Source organism: Oreochromis aureus, linkage group 18, assembly GCF_013358895.1.
Source record: "Oreochromis aureus strain Israel breed Guangdong linkage group 18, ZZ_aureus, whole genome shotgun sequence".
NCBI classification, from domain to species: Eukaryota; Metazoa; Chordata; class Actinopteri; order Cichliformes; family Cichlidae; genus Oreochromis; species Oreochromis aureus.
The window spans coordinates 24,528,703-24,550,614 of NC_052959.1; the positions used below are offsets into that span (position 1 = coordinate 24,528,703).

Consider the following 21,912-nt stretch of genomic DNA (forward strand, 5'->3'; position numbering starts at 1 on the left):
AGATGTTTTATCACTGACAATAAGCCTGTTTCCTGATCACTTTTCACAAGATGATTTGTTAAACATTTCTGAAATGATAAGACTTTTTTTTTTCTAATTTATACATTTCGTTAAATGGAGTGTGGTCCTGTGTCTGTAATGTATGGAAGCTTGTTTCCTTCACTGAAAAAAACAAAATAAAAACAATTTTCTGCCATCCATAGGTAAAAATTTCAGGTTATCTTAATGCTAAAGTTTTCTTCTAATGTTTTAGTTAGTAAGCAATTATTTTCAGGTACCCAACATGTAATTTTAATATAATAACCAAACAATTTGACTTGATGGAGAGCAAAAAACCTACCCAAAAACAAGTTTCCATACTGTCAGGCAGCACAGTGGTGTCTTGGTAAAGGATAAGCTTTTTAAATATACTTCTTGTTATCAAACAAAGACCCATTACTTGGTTTATCGTGTATTAAGGCCACACTCGATGTTTCATTATCAAATATTTTCCTTCACAGTGTGTGAGTCCCTGAAGAGTAAAAATACACACTGAGAAGGCCGCTAATGCTTAATTCAATGAGCTGAAAGGACACTCATCAACCCGTTTACTCAACAACTGCAGTGAAAAATGTTGAGATAAAAGAAGCGCCTAAATGTTCTGAACCAGTCTGAAATGAAAACTGAGTATTCAGTTCAATTAACACAAACATTTTCTTCCTTCTCACTTTCATTTTAGGTCCTTTGCGCTTTGGTTCTGCTTGTTTAAATTAAATGGATGCGCCAGACAAATGTGTCATTTGTACATGGATGTTTTGGACCCAGAGGTCAGCATATTTGGATGTGGATATAAATATAAGGAGAAACCAGAGTTCCCCCTTACATTTACTAACATTTCACTAGTTTATGAATACATACACACTTAATGAAAAAACGTACATTTATTATTTAGGGATGTTACATCGAGATGATTTTGGGAGTATTATCCATTCCGTCTATGGAATGTGAGGGAAAAGCACGGGCCTGCGTTGAAAAGAAAACCTGAATCGGAACTTTTCACAACATAAATTCTGCTTTCTGTCATCGCTTATTAAAAGAGTTTGTGTTAATATAGATGTTATCCCGGCTTCCTGTTTGCTTCCATAGCAGGATGTGGAGCAAAAGATCAATAAATCACTTAAGATCCCCTTTAGCAAAACTGAATTTACAGGTTAGGGGAGTTTAGTCAGGGTATTTCTAGTAACCATATGTGCTGCTCAATTCTTTTTAGAAATAGATGTAAATATCAATTCTTTGTGTTTATTCTTTATTTTTTAGTTGGACCTGGTTAATGTAGATATTTAGTTTCTCATTTGGCTGTTCAGATACTCACCTGAGGCAGGTAAGTATAAAAGGAAGTCAGCTGCTTTCAGAGGGGTCGGTGTGTGTTGGTGAACTCCTGCTTTAATAATACAGGCTATAAGTTAGAATTCAGCCTCATGCTTCTTTGCTTAAACCTGAAGCTACTGCTGGCCAAACCGACTTTAAGTATCTGCTAACTCTAACTAACCTGATAAGCCAATTACATCCATAAGTTATATTGGTGTAGAAATACATATCTGCAAACTAGTGCTAAATACTAGTGGCCTCTGCTGGCACTCCTCTCACTCAGAGTGTCTACACCCCTGACTTAAGCCTTGCCCATAAGGATGGGTTACACACACAAGGAAACTATCCAGAGGCCCTAATTACTCTTCATCTTCTTCTCTCAGCTCCTCCCTTTCCGGCTCACCAGAGTAAATCATCTGCCTCCATCTCACGCTATCCGTAGCATCTTCCTCTGCCACACCAACCCTGTCAATGCCCCCCTTCACTACTTCCATGAATCTTCTTTGTGGGCGTCTTTTCCTCCTGCCTGGAAGGTCCACCTTCATCATTGTTTGTCCAATATTACCGCAATCCCTGCTCTGCACATGTCTAAACCATTTTAGCCTTGCCTCTTTAATTTAGTCTTTAAACTAATCAACCTGAGCCGTCCTTCTGAAAAACTCATTTCTAATCCTGTCCAGATGCCGGAAACTCCCTTTCGCAGTCAGTCTTAAGTGTTCATACATGAAACTGGTACGCTGGTGGTGTTGTTTTTTTCTTCTTCTTTTTTTCAAGTTCTTGAGGTCACCACTTAGGTCAGATATGGTGTGTAGCAGCTTGAGTCCCCAGTGTGACTCCAGTGAGCTTGACCTTTACTGTTCTATCTAAATAAGGGCAAAACGTCCAAAAAATAATCTCTTTACAGTCAGTGACTCTGCCAGGGGTAGGTAAAACAGCAGATTTGGTCCTGCAGACCTTTAAATAAACTAGTGGGTGGTAGTAGTAACGGTCTTTGACTTGCACAATAACCTGGGAAACAAGAGTAAGATGGCACAACGTGATGCAAGAGGATTTGACTTCTGAGAGGACACAATCTTCTTATTCGCTTTCTCTCTTGTGTGCGTCCCACCCGACCCACTGTAACCCTGTGGTCTGCACCGTAACCCACACGCACACGGTTCAGGATGGCGTGTTTGCCAAGAACGCAAACTCAGGTCTAACGAAAGAGCGCACAATCCATCGTGTGCTACAGCTAACCTCTGTCATGGAGAGATGCAAGAAAAGAAGGCGGTCTTGGAAATACACATTCATATTTATTACCATTTACTATTTACATAGGACTATAGCTCGTTAAGACTTTTTTTGACATAGACTTTTCATTTAAAACATTCATGTTTTCCACAATCCCTTTTTCTTGTCAAAAGAAAAGGTTTTTCATATCCAATAGTAACAACTGTACAAAGCCAGCCTGATAAGTACAATAATTTACTTAAAAACATCTTATTTTCATCAATGCAAATTATGTGACAACAAAACAATCCCCTCCCCCAAACAGCTGAGCTGAGCAATCACAAATGACTATAGCTCTTTATGTACATGCACTAAAGTGCTAGTATTCAAAAGGCATGCAAATATTTGACCCATATTTGTACAACTGCCTTCCAAATATGCATAAGGTTATTACGTTTGTTGTCACCCATCTTCTACATGTCTACAGAGTCAAACATTCATCTCAACGTAAAAATAAAGACGGACACGAGCATCAGAAATGACATCATGTGTCTCCGCTTCAGACCCGGTGAAGCAGAAGTTGGGGTTTTTTTTGTTTGTTTGTTTGTTTGCTTCCTTGTTTTTGTTGTCTTTCCTCTCCTTGAACGTAAAGAGAAAAGTAAAGTGAAGCTTTAAAGGCTGGCAAAACAAAAAGAAATAAAAAAGGATTTAAAAAAAAGTTTGCATGAATGTTTATGGGACAGCGATGAAGAAAAATAAAAATGTAAACACAGGAGGAGTTTTTACCTGAAAAATAGGTTCAGATACACACACACACACACACACACACCTACCTACACGTACGTGGGTGATGGTTAACTCAAGTATACAGGCACCTCTTATGGAAACTTATTTTTCTGTATAGGTTGTCTTTAAATACAGTACATTCCAGGTTCCTCTTAAAAAAAAAAGAAAAGAAAAAAAAGAGGTTCTGGTTCCTCGATGGTCAGCTGGTGCTACTGGTTGGATCCCAACCCCCCCCCTCAGGCTCCTCTAGAGGGAGTCCATATGTTTGGGGGGGGTTTCTGAGGTACTGGGTCTGTTTAGGCAGAGGTGGAGGTAGAGGACGGCTTCACGGCGGCTCCTCACCCTCCAGGATGGTCTTCCGGTGTCCCGGCGGCGGGAAGGTGAACCTCCTCTTCGAGCCCTCGCTCCACTTTGGGGAGGAGGAGGGGGAGCGTGCGGCCCAGCGCGAGGGGGGTCGGCGGTTGGCCGGGCGCGCCGGTCTCAGGAAGCAGGAATCCAGAGGCGGAGCCACCGGAGAGCGAGGCAGGTCCTGCCAATGACAAGGAGCTGTCAGAGAGGGGCGAGAGCAACGGGGCACCTGCAGCCATTTGCCACCGAGGAAAACAGGAAGTGAGGAGATTCATACAGAAAGATGAAGGGGAGCGAGTGAAAGAAAGCGAGCAAAGGTGCTGATGTAGAAGTGACGTGCACATAAAACAAAAATAAGGATTAATGTAATGAAAGAATTAAAATGAAAGCCATTTCATGAGGAACTTTTATGTTTTCACCTGATTGTTTCGCTCAGTGGATATAAGAACTTCAACCCCTAACATACTGCTCCTAATGCAGTTTTTAGTCTAACCTGTTCTGCCTGCCTTATCTGAAAGGTGCTTATTAACTTAAAATTAATTTTGTTTGCTTGAAGCTGGAGCAAAAACCAGCAGGTCAGCTTTTAAATAACTGTAAATAAGTGACAGACGTTTAACCTTCTCATCTAACAGGAATGCACAATCTGGTCAAAAAGGCAAACAAACCAAGAAAAAAAAAGATCACATAGTTACTGCAGACATTTAGCTACGGAAGCAGACAAGAGTCAATTTGGGCAGCTGTTTTAACCTTCCCTCTGCCACTTAATAGCACTCAGTTACTCAGGGGACACAGCAGCTAATGACCCACACCTGCTACCACTATCACTGGTTGAGTGAGCAGTGCAAGCACCTAACATCGCTTCATTTGACATATTTTAAAGAAGCTTCTGTTCAGTGATTTGTTATATTTGGCTGGTACACTGGCAAAACACAAATATGAAATCATTGGTATGACATATATAATTTAAGAATTCTCCGCAATCAAGCATCATAACGTTTGCGTCTGTTGGCGTTTTGAAAACCGACTGAGAAACTGACAGACACACTACGGTAGAGACTTGTTAATGAGAAAGTAAGGCCACCTTAAAGCCCAGTCTATTTCCAGTCTAATGAGGGCTTTACTTTCCAAACTGAACATATTATATTCAGTAAAACTTAAAACTAGCAACTATAAACTTATCAGAGAAGTATTTACTGGGGTCTTAGAGTGCAGGAAGTGGAGGTCTATTTTCCCATATTCTTCTATTCAAGGTAAATATATTTTGGAACTGGAGAAGCCACCCCCTGCTGGCCATTAGAGAGAATACAGGCTTAAGACTGATACGCTGATAATGCAGAAAACATATACAGAAACACTGAAAAAGCCAAATCCATGGTTCAAAGAAATGTCTCCGGTACACTGGAGTAAAAATCAGACGGCAACCTCCATGTGACTGGGGACAAACCAAAAAAACAAAAGCAACTTGACGATGTTTGTAGGTGACCACTTTCAATCACAAGATTACACACTACTTGCCTAGTAGGAGGCACGCTGTCTTCAAATAATACATTTGTCCAAATAATCCTACTTGGACTAACTGTAGTCGCTCACAGACTGTGAAGGTTTGCAAATAATTGCTGTCTAATTTATAAATGTAGACAGATTGCCAACATATTGCAATCACTCTAATTCTGTGACGCGTCTCATGAGGACTTGACTCAGCTGGTTGCCAACTGGTTGTGTTCTGGTCATATTCCTATAATAAAATCAAAGCATTGAATCACTGGATTGTCCAACAGATGGCAAAAGATTCATGATTTTCCACATTTAAAAAACAAAAACAAACCAAACTTATAATCTTCTTTCATCTTGACATACAAAAATTGCTTTGAAAATGGCAGCTGACTGCGAGTGGTTGGATACCTGGTCCCCATCTTCAAAGCAACCATTTCAAAGAGAACAAGTTCACACAAGTTCATTCCACAGAGTTGTCATAGTTATGGTGGCGCTGTGTTCTCTGACCACTGTTTCCCTGAGTATGACTGTGGCATAATTAGACCACAATTAGAAGTTTATTAGATTTAATTCAGAATTTTTAACCCTCACACAACCAACTCTGAAGTCATCTCAGTGCTTAAAGAAGTCCTAAACTGCAGATGAAGGATCACTTGCGTGCCACAAATCTGCTATCAGAGGTCACTGCAGGCATCAGGTGATACAAGTCCATAAATACATGCAGTCCATTTGTGCAATTTTGCATTGATTGTAACGTCTAAATATTTAAACCTGTTAAGTGCTTAATTGGCAACAAAGCTTTATGCATCTGTCCCCTGGATGAAAACAGAATGTGTGGAAAAGAAGGCCACAAAAAACTAAAACTATGAGTGAGTTTGTTTTTCCCCCTTCGAGTGAAGTCAGAGCGTGAATCGAGTGAACGATCACACCACTGGCCTAATTTATTAATAGCTCATCTCCAGGCGTTAGATTTCACTTGAAGGATGGAGGACAAGAAGACCGAAAAGCAACAATCTAGTTCGGCTAAAAATACACGACAGTCAGGCTGCGGTGGTGAGAGAGGATGAACTGGAGGAAAAATAACCGGGATGGATGGACATGTGGATGGGGGATGGACAGATGTGCTACACAACCTGCAGGAAGTCCTGCTGAAAAACAGGTCACAGAGTTTGACAGGAGGCGTCTGCGCCAAACCATCAATAAATCATTAGTTTATGAATACAGCTGATGGGAATACAGACGATACAGCTTGTGCAAGATTTCCCATGTGACGCCAAAGCATCAGATCAAACAATGCCACAAGTCAGGCACCTGTATACAGGAAGTCAGTGTACACGAGCGGATATTAAAAACAGCAAAGTCAACACCTTTACATGAAGTTTTTGACCTTAAAAAAAAGGATCCACCTTAAAACCCTCTAGTGCAAGAATAAATAAAAATCAGTTTCAGATCAAATGTATGTCCATAAATTAGCCTGAAGTTACAGTATGGCCTAAAATATCATCAGATTTTCACACAAGTTGTAAAAGTTGATAAAACTAAAGAGCCCAGATAAACAAATTAAATAAAAATCTTAAAATCTGTCATTTATTTACTGAGGAAAACAGTCAAGTATTAAATATATGTGAGGGGGAAAATTATGTGAACCTTGAAGATAATCAATAGTTAAGCTGTTCAGTGGAATACTAATCAGGTACTCACATCCTTTGTTATCAAAGGAATCTGTCAAAATCTGGTTTTTACAGCACATTTGTGGACGTGAATCATGGTACGAGCAAAAGATGCCTGAGGACCTCAGAAAAAAAACAAACGTTTCTGCTGCTCAACATCTCTATTCAGGCAGATTGTGTACAAATGGAGGAATTTCAGGAGCATCGTTTCCCTCCACAGGAGAGGCCAAAAAAACCTGTATTACTCAAGGAGCAATACAGCAGCCTGGGAGCCCACAAAGGTTCATATACATTTCTCACTGATGATATCAGCTGTTGGGACTTGTGTAAAAATATGATGATTATTTGTTATTCTTACTGAGAAATGTAGAAACTTCTTTTGACACCCCTTTAAATTGAACCAAATGCTGCGTTTCCTCCCTTTGCGCCAGGCCTGCTGTAAATGCTCTGTATTTATATCCATGAAGGCATCTTGTTTGTTGGATTTTGTGAAGGAGATTTTTCACCAAGCAAAGAATTCTGTGATCATCTAGTTCAGGGGTGTCCAACTCCAGGCCTCGAGTGCCGGTGTCCTGCAGGTTTTAGATGTGTCCTTGATCCAACACAGCTGATTCAAATTGCTAAATGACCTCCTCAACATGTCTTGAAGTTCTCCAGAGGCCTGGGAATGAACTAATCATTTGATTCAGGTTTGTTGACCCAGCGTGATATCTAAAACCTGCAGGACACCGGCCCTCGAGGCCTGGAGTTGCCTACCCCTGATCTGGTTTATTTGGGGGTTTTTTTTAAGAGTGTTGATTTGGAAACTTCTGAAGGTATTTTTCACCTCTTCAGTTCCTATACGAGTGGTGACAGGACTGTAGTGAGTCTAATGTACCCTCAAGTGGCGATATAAGCGGCGGCTGTCACAACGAACGCAGTGACAATAAGCCAGGCTTAACGATGGCCACTGTTCTTCCAAAAGCATTTGAGAAATATCAGAAGTTACGACCTGCTAACACTTCATTCCAACTCGACATCTGAAATGACCAGTATGACATGGTGAGAATAGACACACTTCCCTGCAGTTTCTAACAGTGGATTTTTTTCCTTAAGCATGCACAGTGTACCAGAATATTTAGTTCATTTCTACCAGAAATGACACAAAACCAAGACAGTGCAGAGGAAATGGTGAGTGTTAGCAGCCCGTCTTCATTGGTTAATCTTTGTTAGTCTGAGAGGAAATGGTAAGAAGACGTAAGAAAGCGCTGTGTGGACAAATACGTGAGAAAAAAAGTACAATATTACAAGAAAACATCACAGTCCGTCTAGCGGTGCACGTAAAAAGGAGGACCTGGTAGAAACACAGTGTTAGAATAATCCAGCAAGGCCTTATGAAGCCCAAACAGACAACAATCGACCTGTGAATGTGTGAAATGTCCAAGAGTCGTCTTTTATGTCATGTTCACTGGCAAACACTTTGGCAGAAATATTAAAATCCACCAGTGATCAAGACGTAAGCCGAAGACTCTTTGAGTTACATGAATTTAAGGACCATACCAGTGTTTTTGCATGACTTCTTTTTCCCCCAATCAGTGGCAAATAGCATATATTTTATGTCACCACAAAACTATTTAGCTTTTATATTTAAGTATGATGAGCTACTTGCTGAAGCTTGAATTTTTCTTTAGATACATACTGCAGTAAAAATCCAGCACAGAGAGCAGAAACTGTGTAATAAATCTAATCTCATTTTTATGTCTGCAAAGAAGGTTTTATGAAATTTGTTTACTTCTTGTTTTACAGCAGGATTACTCAAAAGGTAATGAATAGATTTGCAAGCATTCGTTTTCACACCTTTGCTGATCTTTTCTGGAAGGATTCTTTACTATTCTGAGGCAAAAATATGCATTGTGCATCAAATCTTCACAAAAACATCAAACAGTGAGCTTCAGATGAGATTCTGTGTGGTTTGACTGAAGGTGCTGCCTGGACAGAGTGCGCAGAAGGATGCACACACATGAAAATTACTCCAGGACTATTAGCTGTGCTTTTCAGACATGGGCTCAATTGGACATTACACGGATAGGATGTGTAATCCAACCTCCCAACTAATGTCCAATCCAAATGCATCAGAAATGCATTTTCTCACATGCACCTCAACCGAATAGTGTCTAGAAAAGTTTAGGGCTGTAGTGTATGCCTGAAATCTTCTTTATAAACAAAGCGGGGGGGGGCTAATAGTTTCAAACTGAGGAAGTTATGTGCACAAACAGCCCGAATGGCTACCAAAACATAAAAAGAAGAAACTCGGATTATACACACACAGAAGGAGTGTGATTTCAGTCTCTGTAAAAGATTATTCTTTAAGTGCTAAATATAGAGGTAAGAATCTGTAAGGTCACTTATATGAAGAGTTAGCAACATAGTTGCTGCTCTGGCTGCTCTTGCTGCAGTGAAACTCACTGATTTGTGCTGCTTAATAAATCCCATCTCTCACCTTATGCAAGTCACTTAAACGTGTTTGTTTTATACATTACAAAGTGAGATTTTTATAAAAATTTGATAAGCCAAGAACGTATGGTATGGTGTTGGTTAAAATAGTGGATGGCAATCATGGGTAATGTTCTGCAGCATGCAAAAACACCGGCATGGCCCTTTACAAAAACTTTGATGATCCACCAAAAAATATGAGCATGCACTCATTAACTGGGAGGAACAGATGCATGGCCGTCGCACGACGTTTGACATCACTCCGATGGCTTCACACACTGTCACTGTGCTATCCTGTGAAGCATGCATTAATGAAGAGGGGGGAGGTGAGGGGGCTGAGGTCTGCGGGGCGTGAGGTTCCTGTGGTTGGTGAACCCACCGCCAAAGGTCGTAGAGGCAAAGTAGGAGGAGGAAGAGGAACTTACATCACGGAGACTAGCAGATTTAGAGTCCCCAAGGAGTTGTTAGTATGACAGTGTGGTTCTGGATCAGAGCACAGAGGACAGGGAGGAGGAGATAAAGCCCAGAGGGGAGGAAAGAGGGAGGGGAGGAGAAGGAGGAAAGATAGAGCGGGAAATGTTAATTGGTAAAAATCAAGCAAAGGGGAAGAGATCAAAGAAAAGTCAGGTATGTCGAAGGCAGAAGGTGGAAATAAGGCGCACCACCCAATAAACACACACAGCTTCACTTAAAACCTGGAACTTCTGAAAGGGGAGGAGGGGGGCAGGCCTAGAGACTGGTTGGCGACCACCTCCCAACCACTGGTCGCTAGGGAGTGGTTGCCTGCTGTTGTTAGGTGAAATTGGTTGCAAAGTGGTATACACCAAAAAACCTCCTTTCTATTTCTTTAGTTGCTAACAAAGTCCCCACTCACAAACTACTCACTAAGTGCTAATGAAGAGTGAACGTAAAAGCAAGAGTGCAAAGCTAGAACTAGAAACTGAGACCATTTACTTTCAAAGTAAAGGTTGCACCTTTTTCAGCAGCAAGGCTCAAGTTTTACTTTGAAGGTGAAAGGTCTCCACACCTTTTCAGGGTTCATTGAAACTTGTTGGTTACCTAGAAGTTGGTGTCTTTAGTGCAAATTGTGGGTGAGTCATGGCAATCTGACAAGCAAAGGAATCACAAGGTTTTTGGTGCGGCACACTCTTTGTGACCAGTTTAACCTAACTACAGCCAGCAACCGCTCAGCAACCAGTCAGTGAATGCACATTTTTCCCTAGCAACCAGTGGTTACCTGGGGGGTCACTCATTGGTATCTAGGCCTGTGTGACTGAGACCTTAGCTAGAAAAGTTACTTCTGTACTCAGGAAATGGGCCCATCTAGAAAGCACAAGAATGCACAGCAACATTTAGGCTGGGAGCACCTTGTTAGTTTGGCACTGTCATGGTTATGGTCGCAACTTCACCACTCGCAGCCCAGAGAGTCAGTTTAATTGCTAACTGTGACTAGAATAGATGTTAAGAGGTTACGTCTTAAAAAAAAAAAAAAACTCACAAAAGATATTTCTTCATCATAAAGAAAGTGGAACAAAAAAGAAATGTGTGAAATTGAGCATTAAAGAGCAGCCTGGATTACTTCCAAACTGTCCTTAACAGTTAAAACTTTGGGTATAATTAATATGAGCATCTACCACTGTAACGGTACATGGCTGAAAATAAGGAAAAGCATAAAAGGTCCCTTTCAAACTCATAAGCTCCTCAGGTAATTGATCCAAATGGCCACATTTGTGCAACAGTCACCAGCAGCTATGATACTGGTGTAAGTAACAGTGGTGAGAGTGAGTAAGCTTTAGCTACACCCAAATTTAGTGGGTTCACCAAAGCCACACATTCATATCAGCTTATTTACTGCTACTTTTTATTAATTTCTGAATTACAAGACATAAGCTGAATTAAGACACAAGGTTTGCTCCATACTGCAAACCACTTCAAGAAATTAAAAGCATTTTCTGTGAGTTTGTTCTTACAAAGCAAACGGAGACACCGAAACGAAATCTACATTCTTGCATTCCTGTTCTAAAAAATTGACATAACGCGTGGTTACGCACCATCGCAATCCATTATTTTCGTGCTATTATCGTGCTGTAATCGTTATCCACAGAGTCACGGCTTTGTTTCATCAATGATCGCACGCTCCAGTGCCATTCATAAAGTCACATATCAGACTTCTGCACATCAGTGAACAGCAGCAGATGAACTCTTGATGTTATTAACCAGCATATGTGCGATTATGTTGCTCCCTGTACATGTACACAATTTCAAATATGCAACTGGTCTGGGGAACACAGATTTTTTTTGTGCAGCTGTAATGCAGCATGACCTGCTTTTCATAGGTTTTAATCGGTTTATGGAGAGCCAAATATGAGGCATGCCGGCAGATACTGTAATTATTTCATTCAGCACATATATTAATTAATTAAAAGTCTGTCACATTTTTTGCACGGGTCAGAGAAATGGGTGGTGAATACGCCCTGAACTGATTTCATCGAGTGAAGTTAGCGCTTTCCCAGGTTTATTTACGCGGGGGCGGGGATCCAACTCCCTTAAAAACCAGAGCCACTTAAAATTCTGCTTGAACACTTAATTGGAAGGTGCTGCTAATGATTAATTAAGGAACTGTGTAATAGTGATCCCACTCAGATCGCAGTTGTTAGACCATTTATTTCACTTCTCCACTTATCAGAGACATAAATCAGACTTCAGTCGGGCCTCAGTGATGGTTTAAGCACAGAGGTAAAAGCCACACTACAAGGAAGCCACTGCAGCAGAGAAGAAAGTACAGAAGAAGAAACCTTCAAGAGTTTCTACATGCAGCGATAAGAGAAAGTTCAATGTGTTGCAGAGGAGGGTTAGATGTTTTATAACGTTACCATTGCATCAGTCAGTGCTTTTGATCTGAGGAAAGAGCATGAACATTTTAGTGATTGTGCACATTTTAAAGGTGAATTCTTGATCATCGTTTGTCTGATTAAACACAGACGTCTTCAGACATTACATGGGAACTCCAAGGCAGTACCATAAGTATCACCGTGTCTTAAAACATGGGCCCCACATCACATGAATGATGAAGCGATGAATCCAGTGCATCTGTGTATTTACCTCCATGCATCCTGACTGTCCTCTGTCTGACTCGGCCTGCCTGCTGTTGTCTCTGCTGTGGCTGCTCGGTCCTCCCGCCTGCAGCCTCCTCTCCTCCCTAAAGTTCTGCTCCTGCAGCTTCTTGTTGAGGATGCGGGCTGTGTTTTCAGCCAGCGTGTAGCCTGGAGGGGCCGATAGGTCCTGCCTTATGCTCACCACCTCTGGGTTCTTGTCGCCCTGCGTCTCCACTATTAGCTGCACAGGGCTTGGTGAGCGCCCGCGAGCAGTCCGCAGGCATTCCTGCGCGTTCCTGGGGTCTCCGGACAGAGGCCCGTGAGCGGGGCTCGGCTCGGTGGTGGAGGGTGGCGTGGGGCGGGAGCGACTTGGGGATTTATTAAATTTCTGCATGGTGTCATAGACCACAGGGGTGTGGTCGATTATGTTGAAGAGGCTGGACAGCCCGTCGTTGATGGTGGTGTGCACAGGGCTGTCGCGAGTGGTGGTGGAGCGGGCCCACGCCGACTCGTTGTTCCCTTTCTGGGGCGTTGTGGGCATGGGGGCGCGGCTGTTATTGGGTAGCTCGGTTTTACTGGACGTGGATGGTTTGCGCTGAAGTTTCGGTGAGCCGTACTTTGGGGAGCAGCAGGGTCGCTCAAACTTGCTCTGGACCACAGGAGAGTACTGAACTTTCCTTGTGTTGCGTGATGGGGACGAGATGGGCGTGTTGCCACCTTTCGGGGTGAGGCAGCGGTGGGGGCTGCTGGTCAGGTTCCTCAGCAGGTCTGTCTGCAGACCCACGCTGATGGTTTGGGTGGTCTGAGTCCCTCTTGTGGTGAATCCGTTGGTCTGGCAAGCGGTGTCCCGAACAACAGGCCCCGGTGGAGAGCGGATGGCGTTCCTCACAGAGATGGCCACCTCCTTCATGTCATCACTCATGTTTCTGGAGAGCTGAAGATCCAGAGAGGATGCGTAGCCCACTGTGGGGCAGATAGGAGACTGACTAGGAGAAGTCCTTAATCCCCCACCCTCCAGAAGGCAAGGCCACCTTGCACTGCTGAACACTTCATCCGGCCCACTGGCACCCACCGCAGCCTCCACTCCTCCCCTTGCTTTGGTCCCCTTTGCATACAGGAAATCCGGATCCTGGGCAGTGGTGCGCTCAGCTGCCCCGGGTCTGGTGGGGCTGTGGAGGATGTGCACCCCGTAGTGCTCCACTCCCACCCCTGCTCCCCCTGCTCCATTGCCTTTCAGCGGGGACTTGTGGCAGTGCTCAGGGCTGCTCAGGGTGCTGGTAGTCAGGGTGGCGCTGGTGGTGAGGAACCAGGAAGCGGGCTGGAATGGATCAGGAACAGCCTCTCCCTCCCGGGCCTCTGTTGATTTGTCTGTCCACACTTCCCGCAACAATCCCGGACCAGAGGTGGCTGATGGGAAGTCCCAGCCCTTATTGTTGAACTCCTCGATGTACTTGAGATCATCTGGAGACAGAGGCGGGGTGACGTCATCTTGGCCCTGATCGCCATGACGCGTCTTGTCAGGGAGGAACGGTGAGCTGTCCATTAACCGCTGGAAGTCGCTCATGGAGCACACTGACTTGGCTCTGGACACACACACACACACACACACACACACACACACGCACACAGATCATTAACTACAGCTAAAATCAAATGTCTCAAACTGATCTTCATACCATCTCCTTTATTTTCCCACTACAGCACAAAACCCCCCAAAAATCTGTGGCTGCTTTTTTTTGTTTTTGCAAAGGAACTAAGTGCGTGTCCGTGTTTTAAAACTATGTGAATTATTTAACAGCGTAGTGAGCTGGATCTCATCCCTGCCATAAAAGAACAATCACCAGTCTCCCTCTGTCACTACAAGTAACACTTAACAGAATCAACAGGGCCGAACAGTACGTACGAGCAAGAAAGTACTGCAGGAGGCCGGATAATCTGCAGCCAGTCAGACCAGTTATTGGTTATAAATTTACAGCAGACTTTACAATACTCCAACTTTTTGAACTCAGTTTAACATAATTCTTTCTCTGGTGGTTACCTGAGCAGACTCCCACCCTCCCTCATCTTGTCTTCTGAGTAAGCAGCAGCATCTTCTCTCTCCGAAATCTCATTTAGGGCCTGAAAGGCAACAGACACAACAGTTGGAACATGTGGAGGGAAGGGGGTTCAGTGCATAACCCTGTTTAATCTAAATATTGTGGTATTTTGGCTCACTTGTGCAATACAGTTTAGAGAGGTTAAGTACATCTTCTCCTGGAAACAGACACTGAATGATAAATTTGAAAGAATGACTTGTGCTTCTTAGATTTTAATATACGTTTAAATATAACCTCTTAAAACCTAAACTGGTGTTTTTGGATAAATGTTTCATACTCGGACTTAATTTTCATAGCTAAATGAACTAATAAATATAAAACAATGAAAGAAGAAATGAAACACGCGTATTAATGAAGATTACGCTATCAACTAAAATGAAAACATAACATAACTTGTTTTTACCTTAGGCTTTATTTTAGATTAAAATTTACATTAAGATGAATTTTCGTTAGTAAGAGCTCAAAAGGAAGGAAGATGTAGCTATTACACACATGCACAAATTTTCCTTCTTTTGTCTGATGTGCGTTACCTCCTTCATGCAGGGAAACCTCTTCTCACTCTCCAGTCTGGAGGGTGGAGGGACCTCCGGTCCACTCATGGGGTCCAGAGACAGTGCGTCCAGGAACAGGTTGTCCGCTGAGCCTTTGAGCCCCATCGTAGCCCCCTGCTCCTCCAGAATGGCCTCAGAGTCAGAGTGGGAACGTGTGGGGGGCATCAGGACAGGTGTAGCCGTACAGGGGGAGCGGGGGGGGTGAGGCGACCGGGGAGCCTGGCAGGGACTGTCCTGAGGTGAAAACATGCCTCTGTAGGATGTGCTGCCATCTTTAACGTCAGAGCCCTCACCTCGCCGAGAGTTAAGTTCCCTCTGCATCTGCATGAAGTATGACACAGTATGAAGTATGGACACAGTCATCAAACATAATAAAACTGTAATTACAAAATGTGTCAGGACAATTTTAAACAAATATAAGAGGAATAAATATGTGAAAAAGGTTTGAGTTGTGTCTCTTTCCTGATGCTCCTTTTTCAGTGTAGTGTATATTCATTATGTGCTGATATCATTATTTTTATTTGGTTTTTTTATGCAAAAACGTAATTTTTACCATGTGACATATTTTATATGTTCTCTTTTATTCTTATTGCTATCAAGGTGGTCAAATAACTTTATAGGACAATAAAATCCAATTAAGAAGCTAAACTAAAAGAACAGCTTGATATCTTGGAAAACACTGGCGTGTGCTGAGTGTTCAGTGAGGAATGACACAGATCTCATGTTTGCATGCCAAGTTTAAACCTACCGAGGTGCCAAACAGTAACACAGACTGGCAGAACCACAGAGACCAGCCGGCCTAAGTTTGTACAAAGGTATAAAAAAAAACAATCTGACTTTTTACTCTATGTATGCTAAGCTAATCAGCTGCTAGTGAAAGTGGCACATTTGCCATAATGAATCTTGAGGTCGATGATTAAGAATTTAAAAAGCTCTACAGCTTTATATCAGATAATATACAAGTTTTTTTTTTCTTTCCATGAGCAGCAAACAGATTTTTATTTTACATCAAGTTCCCTTAAAATGAATTTTGAAGAGTGACCTTTAGACACACCTCTCTCAGACATGAAACATTGCCACTGCATGGTTTTAACCAAACTCATCCATTCAAAATACTGGCTACTTCATAGGTCTAGCACTATACAGCATGCAAAAGCTCTTATGTGGTCCTGCAGTTAAGGGAAGTGTGCAAAAAAGCTCCCATTTTAAAATGCACAACTTTAGTGCAGAAAGTTGTCCGATCACATGTTAGTGCACTCACAGTGCTGGCCCCGAGCCTGGATACATGGGAGGGTTTCATCAGAAAGGCTACGTCTCTACATGGATGCAGCTTGCCTGCCATTATTAGTTGATAGTACACAGCACTGGCTCAACCCCCCCCCCCCAAAAAAAACAGAAAAAAGACAAGCTGGTGATGCTATGATGCCTAAATCAAGGCTCCAAAATGGGAATTCCCATTGACTATATTCATCTTTTAAAATAAAGTGTATCTATCCTTTAATTTAGCTTCTTCTGCTCCTTTTAGGGGTCACCTCCCTCTCCCTATTATCCCTAGCATCCCTCTGTCACACCAACGCTCCCTATCACCTTCACTACCTCTGCTCCTTGCATGTTTACACCTCCATCTGTCTCCTTCTCATTCACACACATGTATTCTTTGATTACTTCACTCCTCTTCCTTCCAATCTCCACCTCTCTCTTTTTTTTTTTACATTATCCATTTCTGTTAAGCAAAGGAGGCTTTTACCACACACGTGCTATATTCTTGTGCTCTGTTACTCCAACGTGACTCGCTCAGTAATCCACCTGCAGCACTTGAGGTTAAACACCTTGTTCCTGGCTTGAAGTTTAAGGAAGAACAGCCACATTACTCATTCACTTTCAGCCTGCCAGTCTGAGCAGTTCAGTGGATGACCTGCGCTTTATAGTTTCCTGCAACATTGCTGAATAATGCATTTCCACCTCCTGCTCTGCATCTCCATTCAGAGGTGCATCAGCAGTTTTTTTCCCCTCTCTGAGCTGGAAAGCGTAAACTATATTCAGAGAGGTGTATTCCTGTCCTCTGGTCTGTATGATAATACGCTCACACACACATCATATTAATCGGTGTGTAGTTCTACTTCCTGCCCGGAACATCAAAACGCAAAAAATTGCAATGCTACAGCTCGTCTAATTAAATCGCACAAAGGACATAAATTATTCAGTTATGCTCAATTATTGCATCTACTATAATCGCCCTGAGTCCTTTGTCTGGGTTTCTTTCTCTCGCACCTCTTTTAAAACACTGATGCAGTAAAAGAAATGCATAAAAAAATCTATTAGCTATAATTTTGTTGATTGTCTCCCCTTAAAACTTCATTTCTAAAAAGTTTTAAATAGCTTTACTTTTTCCCTCTTTATCTCTGATGTCTCAGGTCTAAGACTCGTGCAAAAGAAATTCAGAGGTCACAGAGATTAAATATAGATTATACGCTGCCATCTATGCCTGGTGTCCCTCACAAAAGAGGGATATTAGGCAACCTCACATAAACTTTAAGAACTTCTGTCTAGTCATCTTTGTTGAGCAGAAATGCCAGGACTCGGATGAATGCAATGATCATAATATAAAAATATGGCAAAATTATAAAAAAAAATATTGTTTCATGTTTTCTATATCAAAGCACAGAAAGCAGTAAACCCTTTTATGCTTCGTCAATAACACTTGACAAAAATGACGACGTGCTACAAAAAAATGATACAAAACTGTCTCTCAAATGTGAAGATTTAAAGCTTTTCTATGTTTTATATCAGTGTATAAAAGGAATATTTTTGTGTTTTTGCCTGCTAACAAGAGAAAACACGGCTATAAAATGGCATTAACTGTGAAAAATGCTTTGGCTATTTGTAAGAGTTAAGAAATGAAATGTCGGAGTTTTCTTTTAACTTACTTACTGTTCAATAAACCGAACTGCTGATTAATTATCAGCAGCTTTGGTGACAAAGTTCAATCCTAGAATGAAACCTGCAACTTCTAGGAAATTGTAGTCCAGTTTAAAGTTTAAAGTTAATTTCAAACCTTGTAAACAGATGAATCCAGTTTTGCAATGATTACATTACAGCAAAGACCTCAGATTGATTCAAATCTTGCCCAATCTTTCCTTCTTTGCCATTATTACCACTTATATCCTCTCTGTTTGTACTCCCGCCCTTCTCTCACCCTCTCCATCGTCCGGTGGAGCTCCCGCATACTGCTGTCCCACTCCTGCCGCTCCCTCTCGAAGCGCTCCAGGAGATCAACCCTCTCCCGGTTCCACCTCTTCTCTCCGTGCTGCAGCTTCCAGCGCAGGTCCAACGACGTGCTGTGGCTCTCGGCAAGCAGACGATGATGCTCCTCACGCTCCAGCTTCAGGGCCCACTCGGGGTCTGCAGCTGGCTCCTCCTCGCCTCCCTGCGCTTCACCTCGCACCTTACCTCGCGCCTCCTCCTCCAGCTGGTCGAAAATGACACACAAATATTGAAAAGAGACGACAAATAAAAAACACAGAAAAAGAGAAAATAGCAGAGAAAAGTAAAAGTCTCTGCAGTGGCAGTTTGTTGTTAAATTTCTAATAGCATTTCTGTTTAATTTGGCTTTAACGTTATTAATATGAAGGCAAAACACTTATTATTACAAATGCATCCTACAGTTTTGTAATTTCTGTGAAAGACTGCTTTAATTTTAAAGCACAACATTTGTAAATAGAATGTTTTCAGACAATTAAAAGATCTTCTTCCAAACTTTCTGTCAGTTCAGTAACATACAAACGTGAGTGCAGCCAAGCAGGTCACCAAACCACAAAATAATATATCAACGTCAAAACCGGAACAGAGACACGAATGAAAAGGCGTTGGCTGAAACAAACGCTCACTCTCACACTACGAATGATCGACACGTGTGGACGAGCCAACAATTAAACGGCTCACTGGGACTGATCAGTGTCATTTTGCAATGCTGAAAATCACAGCGTCATGCCAGCAGCAGCATACGTGTTAGATGAAGATGTAACCAGTCTTTAATAAGTAAGAGAAAACTTTTACAATGCAAATTTTTGTTTGAATCCTAATTAACAAAGGAAGATTTTAGACATGACGTTGGTTCAAAGAGCAGCTTGGAACGCACAAGAAATATATTCTCAAATAAAAGAGTAGTCGATAAAAACTTTCAATATCACTTTCAGGCTTCTATTATACATACTTGTAGCCAGAAGATGGTTCACTTAGCTTAGAATAAAACTGAAAATATGGGGAATGTAGGGTGGTCCTGAGAGCTCAGTGCATTTCAAATTGAAAAAAATTAAACAAAACAGCTATATTATCATATTTTCAGTGCTTCCTAGAAACATTTTACTCTTGTATGTATCAAAAAAAACTGACGACAGTCTTCTCTGACTTTATATTACTTGTGTTTTGTCCGTTTACTCGGCCTTTAGCAGTATTCAACAGCCTGTTATCAAAGTTCGGCTGACTGAGGGTGAAAGTCACCAAACATAGAAGTTAAATAAAAGGATGAAGCAGAGAGAAAATTAAAAGCAGCAGAAGGCCTTTCACTTTTCTCTCACTGCACCGCTGCTCTCGGTCCCTCTCCAAAACATCGCTGCTCACTCGCCTAATCAACACAACAAAGCGGTCTGACTGTTCCCACTTTTCACGCTGAACTCTTTATCGTTACACAATTACTGTGCAGGCATGCAGGTGAGAATTATCTTCCTTTATAACTTAAGGGCCAAATAAAAGGGTAAAATGGAACGATAAGCGATAAAAACCATCCACTTTATTGCCCAGGCGAGGCTGGAGCCTATCCCAGCTGTCACGGAACAAGAGGTGGGGGTATCCCCTGGACAGGTCACAGGTGTGAGGGGGGTCCAATCAACCAGTCACGCTCACCTTCACACTTACATTCAATTTAGAATTGCTAACTAACCTAAAGTAGCCGGAGAAAACCCACACAGGAACAAGGTGGAACAAACAAACACCACCCCTGCATCTGAACCAAGGACCTTCTTGCTGCTATGTGACTTTTTCCCCACTTAAAACCAATTCAAATTAATTAAAATGAATTGAATCTCTGCTGTAGCGAAATGACGAGAGAGGATGACAAAGCGGTTGTTCTGCAGCAGGCAGAGACGGTTCAAACCTGAATTTATATTTCTAACCACACAATAGCAGGGAGGGGGGGAGGAAGAAGAAGGGAATCAGACATTCTGCAGATTTTTCAAAGCTGCAGAACAACGAGAGGGAAGCTTCTCTTTCTGCAGAGCAGAGCTTTGTAATCTTCAGACAGGCTTTCATCCCAAGACATAATGGTACAAAGTAGAGTCTGCAGCAGGAGAGCCGTGCACACGGACCTCCTCAAACACCAGCTTCCGTTCTCTCGTTCACAAATATTTGCCTTGTAGGGTTTTTATCTGTTTTAAAACTGCCTAATTTGACACCGGAGGAGACGATGAGTACACCTAGAGCTGCTGAATGAATGCTATAAGTCAGGCCCTGTGGTATTATTAATACAGACAGCTCTGTAGGGGCGAGCAGGTGGCCAGACCAGAGCATGAAACAGGAGACAGCGTAAGCAATAACATAATCACTGGTTATGTCCACAGGTGAGAGCAATTTCCAATTCTACTCTGGTCTACTGGGCTGTTTAATAATCCTGAATGAGAAGTATATTTCTAAAGTCCTAATAAGTGAAGCAAGTAAAGAACTCTACACAGTGTTATCAGAGCAAATAAGTACATTAGTTCCCACTGTGGCCTTCAGCGACCTCTCCTCTGTGGAAGGATTGAACCATGTAAGAGATTTACAGATTAAAAGCAAAAGAGTTAAAAAGATAATCTTCCTCCTATGACTCGAGCCTCTTAATTGGTTCCCAAAGCTGCAGTTTCCTTTAAAAAAAAAAAAAACAGCTCAGGCTGCGAAGAGACACACTTCTCCCCCACCAAGGGTTTCAAATTTTTAGCTCTCAGCAAAGTGGTCAGAGAGGACATTCAGGACCCGGTTCGATTGTCAACGGGAAAGAAAGTTTTAGATTTCCCGCGCGGCGACAGCGAGGTACCCTCAGAGACGCACGCAAATAAAACAGCAAACGCTGCCAAACAAATGTGCTGCTTCTCAGAACAAAGGTGCTGTTTATTCCGTCTCCTGTGAGATTTAAACGCAAATCTAAAAAGACAAGTTTAATTATGTTTGACCTTAAATAACAGTTTTTCTTAGAAACACGCTGTGAACACAATCCTGACACTTCAGTCAGAGAACTGCTTTTCAAAATGACAGATTTATTGCAGCACAGTTCACCACTTCCTTTGAATCTGTTACAACAAAATTTAGGAGTGATTGATGACTAATTATCTCCTCTGAGCCTACAGGTGGGAGCTGGGAGGGAATCAAACAACAGGTATCTTAATTAGACCGCCAGACTGTGAGGGGAGGTTTGAAATATGACATCAGAAGAGCGAGGCATCGATCTAGACACGTATACCTCAAATATTTTCCTTTTTAAACCCTATAAAGTCTAAACCATGATCCAAAAATTTTAATTTTTTAAATCTGAGTGTTTACAGAATCTTCTGACAAATGAAAAAGAAAAAGTATATCAGTTTGCGTATATGAGTTTTAATTTAGATCTTTTTGCTACAGCCAGCAGTTTTGTGTAATTTATTGCTTAAAAATTTGTTGTGCAATTTGTTCAAGTTTTCCAGGGAAAAGAAAATGACACTGATGCTATTGGATTAAACACGAATTAAAATGATACTCGTGGCTTTAGAGGGTCCATTACTCACTCTTTTAGCTTCTGCCCTCCACCAGATCATAAGGAAAATATGTGGATCACCAA

At 42.0% G+C, this 21,912-nt stretch overlaps 1 protein-coding gene across 3 annotated transcripts in view; it reads right to left on the minus strand.

The window, feature by feature from the left end:
* Window positions 1-2,619: 2,619 nt before the first annotated feature.
* Window positions 2,620-21,912, minus strand: part of LOC116313370 (microtubule cross-linking factor 1) — a 77,766-nt gene continuing 58,473 nt past the window's right edge. For 2 of the 3 annotated variants that reach the window (XM_031731040.2, XM_039602739.1), the window contains 5 exons: window positions 18,265-18,537; window positions 15,048-15,389; window positions 14,460-14,539; window positions 12,429-14,004; window positions 2,620-3,871 (listed from right to left, as the gene is read on the minus strand). In XM_031731040.2, coding sequence (XP_031586900.1) covers window positions 3,668-3,871; window positions 12,429-14,004; window positions 14,460-14,539; window positions 15,048-15,389; window positions 18,265-18,537 — 2,475 coding nt within the window. In that variant the 3' untranslated portion in view covers window positions 2,620-3,667. Of the gene's footprint in view, window positions 3,872-9,751; window positions 9,810-12,428; window positions 14,005-14,459; window positions 14,540-15,047; window positions 15,390-18,264; window positions 18,538-21,912 lie in introns of all 3 variants that reach the window. The other variant, XM_039602740.1, reaches the window with a different exon arrangement.